Genomic DNA, 8,032 nt, shown 5'->3' with positions numbered 1-8,032 from the left:
AGAATGCTATCGGAGAGCTGGTGAGCAAGTGAAGTCCAATCTAAAGCAGACAGAAAGTGGCTGGTGTACAGCAGGATTTATTGGATCAGAACAATAGCCAAGTATAGTTACAGCAACAACTGGTAGCAGTGAGACAGACTGCTCCCAGCATCAGGTAAACCAGCATCTGAAACAAACCGGGCCAGGATGATCGGTGTTTGACCAAACAGGAACGGGACAATCCGTGTGTGACCAAACGGCTGGAGTGATCAGATTCTAACTGAAACTGAAAACTTTGTTCTTCTCGTTCCTGTGAGTGAACTTAACTTTCATACAACTACCGAATGCTGTTTTAATGTTACGTTTTAACAATAGGATATCAAACAGTGAACTTCCAAGACAAGAGGACACAGAACGATCTCCCCAAACACTGTGAAAGGTGTGGCCATATGAAGCTCTTTACACTTATGTATCCCTTTCCCCTTCCCCAGGGTGGGGCCCTGTGTGGACGGGATAGCCAGCTGCTAGATTAACTCTGCAGGGAGAGAGGGAATCAGCGGTTCTATGCAGGGGGTGGGGGAAGTTGGAGAAGCTGTTTAATTGACCCTGGAGATGGCGGGAGCCAGTTGTTTGATTTGACCTGAGCGTCCCTTGGAGGAAGCTGCAACCTCTGCCCATGAAGTTCACTAGTCAGTCATGTACTGGAGGGAAGTAGGGGTCCATTTCCACCCCCCGCCCCGCCCCATACACAGACTAGGTCAGGCACGGATTGGGACTAAGCCTAGATTTCAGCGATGAATGGCTCAGAGACTGTCTGGTTTTCAGAGTTGCATTGAATTTAACTCTTTGCAGACCCAATATAATAGGAAATGTATCATGCAAAATCTGTTCGAGACAGGGTCCTGAGCAGCTCTAGCCCAGGAGTCTGTTCCGGTGTGCCCAACTTCAGTTTGCTCAGGAATCTTCCAGCTGTTTCCCAGCCGCCCATTCCAAGCATGCAACGTTTGAGGACAAGTTTTAGTTGAAGATATGGAAAAGGCCAAAAATTACACGAGACAGAAGCTCTACATTGGCCCCAGTCAGGGACTGTAGAGCCACCCTCATACAGCTCATCCTAATCTCATCACAGAATCCAGGTCCCTTTAGCCAACTTAAGCGAGGCCTTCCAATCATGAGGTCTGTTCATTACTATGAGGCCTGTATTCTTTATCTCCTCACTCTTGCACTGTCCCTCCCCACCCCACCCACTGCCACCTAAAAGAAGGCGGCAGTGCCCTGTTCTGTGATATTCACAAGCCTGTAGTCCAGCCCAAAGTCACAGGGGCATTTAATTTAATATTCTTTTAGACTATACTGAAGACAATAAGCAGATTATATGTTTCTGCTTTGTAGCCATGTTTAAGACTGTTCTGAATAATGTGTAGAAGGCCAGAGAGTCCGATACTGCTGCTTCCAGGTGGGGCATTACAAAAAGGCTAGGCGTTTAAACCCAGGCTCCATGCCTAGTTTTTCACAACCTCCTGGATTTCTTTGTAAATCACAACATGAGCCCATTTCTGATCAAAATAATAATACTCCCACACCCGAGAGAAGCATAAGAGGGAGAGATTGCATTTGTGGTCCCTTGTCCTGTTGTCTTGGAGGACAGTAACATTAGCATAGTTAATACTCGTCATCCTCCTCATCTTCTTCCTCATCTTCATCTTCATCTTCGTGACCATAATGAGGGTCATAAGGAGATGCATATGGTGAGTTATAAGGAGATTCATATGGGGAGCCGTAAGGAGATGGATATGGCGAGGCACCGTATGGATTTCCATATGGCGAGGCACCATATGGATTTCTATATGGCGAGGCAGCGTGTGGGTTCCCATATGGCGAGGCACCATATGGATTCCCATATGGTGAGTCTTCATCTGGATTCCCATATGGTGAGTCTTCGTCTGGATTCCCATATGGCGAGTCTTCGTCTGGATTCCCATATGGCGAGTCTTCGTCTGGATTCCCATATGGCGAGTCTTCGTGTGGATTCCCATATGGCGAGTTTTCGTGTGGATTGCCGTATGGAGAGGCACCGTATGGATTCCCATATGGTGAGTCTTCGTGTGGATTCCCATATGGAGAGGCACCGTATGGATTCCCATATGGAGAGGCACCGTGTGGATTCCCATATGGAGAGTCTTCGTGTGGATTCCCGTATGGAGAGTCTTCGTGTGGATTCCCATAAGGAGAGGCACCGTGTGGATTCCCGTATGGTGAGTCTTCGTGTGGATTCCCGTATGGTGAGGCACTGTGTGGATTCCCATATGGTGAGGCACTGTGTGGATTCCCATATGGAGAGGCACCGTGTGGATTCCCGTATGGTGAGTGCTCGTGTGGATTCCCGTATGGTGAGGCACCGTGTGGATTCCCATATGGTGAGGCACCGTGTGGATTCACAAATGGAGAGGCACCGTGTGGATTATTGTGATCATAGTATGAACCACGGTATCCATAGTAACCAGGGTCATGTGGATCATAGTCAATTTCATCACCTTCCTCAGATTGTCCTTCATCCTCGGGAAGCTCAGATTGGCTTGGGCCAGGTGTTGATTGGTGGTTTTCTCTGTTCTCTTCCTCTTTGTTGCAATTCGGATTGTACATAGGGTCACAGTGCATGGATTTGTAGGGTATTGCCATAGATTTGGAAGGATTGCAGGCCTGATCATACTTGGGGTCACAGGGCAGTGCTCTTGCTCCCCGTGAGCATTTGGGATCAGCTTTGGGATCGCAGTCAGAGCCTGACTGAACGTTTGCCATAAAGCTGTAGAAGTACTGCAGAAGACATGATGGATCATGAGGGTTGCAAGACAGCTGAGGTTGACCTTGATGTTGAGCCTTTACGGGTGCAACTGGAGACTTAGGCACGGGGACCTTAGGGGCTGGAGGCTGGGACTTACAGTTCTTATCTGTTTTGGGGTCACAGGAGGGTGTGGATACCCCTTTGACGGTCCCAAGTATTGGCGGTAGGCCAATAGTGTACTGGTAGTATGGAGCATTCTTTCCGTAGACATTTTCCAGATGTCTCATTTGCAGATAGGTTAACCGAATCCGATCAATTTCATACAGCTGGAAAAATAAAGGAGAGATGAAATGGTTAGAAACAGATCTTTCCCATTAACCTGTTCCCCGCCCTGAAGGCCCTCATTGCTACATCTCTCACTGAGGCTTTCCCCTCTCAGCCTCTGCACTGAGTGACTTCTCGGTGATTTCAACTGCCATCACAACTCACTATACTGTTCGCTCTCTAAGTTCACTGTGCTCCTATCCTTCCTATAAATTCTCCTAGCCATATTCACTGCCATCCCTTCAGCCTTGCCATTTCACGTGGCCTCTCGCCTTCCAATGTGTCAATCACGGACAAGGCAATCTCTGATTACTTGCATGTATCCACTCCATTCACACACAGCCACCCTCCCTCCTTCCCTGTCCCTTTCTTCCTGTGTCGCCCCTGAAGGAACTCGTGCCAAAGTCACTAACAATGACAGTGGCACTTCCAAATGCCCAACTGTCTTGCCTTATTTGGCTTGCCATTCACCACATGACATTTCTGCAGCTACTGACCTCAGTCACACTCTCACCTCCATCTTTGATGCCTCTGTCCCACTGAAACCATTACCCTATCCTATCCTGTTCATTCTCTAAGCTATAGTCTTCATCTTTGGTCCCCTCCTTCTCTTCTGTACAAACCATCTTATTAAACCCATCAATCCTGTCCCATCCACCCTTATCTTCTTTTTCTTGATTCTTTCATGGGATGTGGACAGCAGCAATGAGGCCAGCATTTGTTGCCCATCCCTAATTGCCCTTGAACTGAGAGGCTTGCTAGGCCATTTCAGAGGGCAGTTAAGAGTCAACTACACTGCAGTGGGTTTGGAGTCACACGTAGGCCAGACTAGGTAAGGACAGCAGATTTCCTTCCCTAAAGGACATTAGTGAACCAGATGGGTTTTTACAACAATCAATGATAGCTGTTGGGTGAAATGAGGGGTTAAATTTTGAAGGGGGCGCAGGAGCTGAAAGACTTGGGTGTATATGTGCATAGATCACTGAAGGTGGCAGGACAGGTGGAAAGAGCAGTTAATAAAGCATATAGTATCCTGGGCTTTACTAATAGCAGCATAGAGTAGAAGAGCAGGGAGGTTATGCTGAATTTATATAAGACACATTAGACTTCAGCTGGAGTATTGTCTACAGTTCTGGGCGCCACATTATAGGAAGGATGTGAACACAGAGAGAGTGCAAAAGAGGTTTACAAGAATGGTACAGAAACTTCAGCAATAAGGATAGATTGGAGAGGCTGGGATTGTTCTCCTTGGAGAGAAGAAGGCTAAGAGGAGATTTGATAGAGATGTTCAAAATCATGACGGGGCTGGACAGAGTAGATAGGGAGAAGCTGTTCCCACTCGTAAAAGGATCAAGAACGTGAGGGCACAGATTTAAAATGATTTGCAAAAGAAGCAAGTGTGATGTGAGAAAAAGCTTTGTCACACAGCGAGTGGTTCGGGTCTGGAATGCACTGCCCGGAAGTGTGGTGGAGGCAGGTTCAATCGAGGAATTCAAAAGGGCATTAGATGATTATTTGAATAGAAACAATGTGCAAGGGTACGGGGAACAGGCAGGGCATTGGCACTAGGTCATAATGCTCATTTGGACAGCCAGTGCAGACACGATGGGCTGAATGAAGACCTCCTGTGCTGTTAAAATTCTGTGATTCTGTCATGGTTACCATTATTGAGACTAACTTTATACAGGTACCAGACCCCATATCTGGAAACCTCAGAACTAGAGTGTACTAGATACAGGGATTTTCCAGATTTTGGGTCCTGCGGTTGAGGGGGGGGCGGGGGTGGAAATAGGATAACATAAAGCCAGGCTGATTTCTCCACTGAGCTGAACCCAGCTGGGATGGGGAAAGGAAGGGATATGGGGCAGATCAGGTCAGCTTCCACCGTTAATCCCGGACCCAAAGAACAGGGAATCAGCATGCCGCAACCTGGATATGACAGACAGCAATGCCTGATGGGGATTGTAGTTCCCAGTGCAGGACCTTGTTTTCGAGCCCCACTGGATTTTGGGATGCTGGATAAGGGGTCTGGGACCTGTAATTCCAGATTTGTTAATTGAATTGGAATCCCACCAGCTGCCATGAGGGGATTTAAACCTAGAGCATTAGTTTGGGAGTCTGGATTACCAGTTGTTACCACTACTTAACCATAGCATTGCCACTGCACCTCGAGTGCCAGGAGCTTGAGTTTCTTTGTCTTGAAGATTGAGACCATTTATTCCAGAGCTTCCTCTGCTGCATCTTTCTCTACTCAAACCCACAGAATCAGGTCTTTAAACCTCCCCTAAGATTTTCTCTGTCCTAGAACTGCACTCTCATCTTTTTCTGGTTGCTCTCCTATCTCCCCCCTCTGACCACAATGTGTCCTGCTCCCATGACTCTACCCCCCACTAAACTGCTAACCACCCAACTTTTCTTCCTTGGCTGCTTGTTAGACGATATTATTTATAGTTACTGACTCCCTTTCAAACCTGCCCTCCCGCCCTTAAAAAACCCATCTTCGATCCTTGTAAATTATCACCTCATCTCCAAGCTCCCTTCCCTCTCCAGAGTCCATGACCATGTTGTCGCCTCCCAGTTTCAGGCCTATCTTTCCCAGTGTTCCATGCTCAAATCCCTCCAATCAGCTTCCGTCCGTGCCACAGTACCAAAACTGAAGGACGTTAGTGAACCTGATGGATTTTTACAACAATCAATGATGGCTGCCATGGTCACCATTGCTGAGACTAGCTTTATCATTCCAGATTTATTAATTGAATTGAAATTCCACCAGCTACCATGATTTGAACTTAGAGCATTAGTTTGGGAGTCTGGGTTACTAGTTATTACCACTACCTAACCATTACTTTACCATTATGCCACTGCCTCTGGTACCAGAAGCTCCTGGATTTCTTTGTCATGAATATTGAGACCATTCATTCAGCTATCAAAGTCAAATGTAATTGTGACCATGCTGAACTATCACTATGTATCCTTCTTGGCCTGTCTGTAGAATTTGATATGTTTGATCCACCATCCTCCTCCCTTGACTCCTCTCTAGCATCAAGCTGGTTGGGACTGCCCTTGTTTGGTCCCTTTTAATTCCCCTTATATACTTTATCAAAACCATTCATTATTTTGAACACATTTATCAAATCCCTGTTAACCGTCTTTCTTATAAGGAGAATAACCCCATCTTCTCCAGTCTTTCCACAAAACTGCAGCCCTCATCCCTGGTACCATTCGAGTAAATCTCCGAGGTCTTGACATCCTTCCTAAGGTGTGGTCCCTCGAACTGAACTCAGTACTCTGGCTGAGTCCTGATGTGTGTTTTATAAACGTTTATTGTAACTCCCTTGCCTTTGGAATCTATTCCTTTACTCCTATATGCTTTTGTAATCAAAGATTTCTTGCATACAGCCCCAGGTCTTTCTGACTTGCACTCCCTTTAAATTTGTATCATTTAGTTTGTATCACCCCATTCTTCCCACCAAATGTATTACTTCCACTTCTTTGTGTTAAACTTCTTCTGCCATGTGTCTGCCCATTTCCGCCTGTGTCCTCCTGGAATTTGTCATTACTCTCCTCATTGTTTACTGCATTTCCTTGTTTGGTATCACCTGCAAACTTTGAAATTATGCCGAGACACCCTAGCTCAGACCATTAATATACTCTATATCAAAATGAGCAGTGATCCTAACACCAATGCCTGAGGAATGCCCCTGTGTACTTCCCTTTCACCACTTTTCTCAGCTTTCTATCCCTTAACCAATGTTATGTCCATGCTGCCACTGCCCCTATAATCCCTGGGATTTTAATTTTGTTAATGAGTTTATTATGTGTGACTTTGTCAAAAGCCATTTAAAAGTCCATGTACTCACCATCAACTGCACTATCCCATTGATCCCAATATTGGAGATTACCATAAATCCCACCACTAGAAGATCCCAATATTGGGGGCCCTCATAACTTTTCTATCGGAATATCTAAATGCAACCCACCAAAGAGACCCCATTTGTAATCTTTGGAAATGCTCACAAATCCCACTATTTAGAGAACACCATTGCTAAAGATCCCTATAATTCCCATCATTGGGGGCATGAGTTCCACCATTCGGCAATTCTCATTATTCACAATATCCTGCTGGTGATCCCTTTAACTCTCACCAACAAGGGAATACTAGCAATCCAAGCATTGGCAAATCTCCATAAATCCCCTGACTGAGACATCCCCATTAATTTTCCCAATGGGTAAAGCCTCATAAATCCAACATTGGAAGATTCATATACATTCCACCACTGGAGACCCCACAATTAACATGGAGGATACCATTCCAATATTAAAAACCCTGATAAATCCCAGCACGATTGATCCCTATAAATCCCACCACAATGAAATGTCTATTAATCCTCTATTGGCAATCCCAAGAATTTCCACCATTGAGAGAACCCCCACTCCTTGGCTATAATTCCAACAATGAGAGCCTCATGAATTCTATCACTTGCAGATACCCATCAATCCTAATATTGGTGCTACTCCATAATTCTCTCCCACACCCCACCCTTCATACCGCTGCTCTCCACCATTACAAGATCCCAATCACTACCAATATTGGGATATGCCCTATAACTCCTCATCCCACTTGAAAATCTGAATATGTCCCATGAGATGAGAGCCCCATTGAACCCAATATTTCATGATCCACCTCAATCTTAATATGAGGTGATTCCATCTACTTGTGCTGTAGGAAAATTCATATAAATCACACCACTGGAAGACCTCCAATAATCCCACCAATTCAAGTACTCCAGTAATCTCAATATTAGGAGATTAGGATATATATATATCCCACCATTTGGAGAGCTCTGTATTTCCTAATATTGGAAAGTTTAATTGACCAGAAACTGAACTGGAACAGCCATTTGTGGCCTACAAGAGCAGGTCAAAGGCTAGGATCCCCGCAGCGAG

At 45.6% G+C, this 8,032-nt stretch overlaps 1 protein-coding gene across 1 annotated transcript in view; it reads right to left on the bottom strand.

Moving 5' to 3' along the window:
- Nucleotides 1-1,333: 1,333 nt before the first annotated feature.
- Nucleotides 1,334-8,032, bottom strand: part of and3 (actinodin3) — a 61,664-nt gene continuing 54,965 nt past the window's right edge. The window contains exon 7 of the mRNA XM_041178787.1: nucleotides 1,334-3,087. Coding sequence (XP_041034721.1) covers nucleotides 1,642-3,087 — 1,446 coding nt within the window. The 3' untranslated portion in view covers nucleotides 1,334-1,641. The remainder of the gene's footprint in view (nucleotides 3,088-8,032) is intronic.

The sequence above is a fragment of the Carcharodon carcharias genome, chromosome 33 (assembly GCF_017639515.1).
Source record: "Carcharodon carcharias isolate sCarCar2 chromosome 33, sCarCar2.pri, whole genome shotgun sequence".
NCBI lineage: Eukaryota > Metazoa > Chordata > Chondrichthyes > Lamniformes > Lamnidae > Carcharodon > Carcharodon carcharias.
The sequence above is the reverse complement of the archived record's forward strand: the minus strand, read 5'-3'. Positions and strand labels throughout refer to the sequence as shown.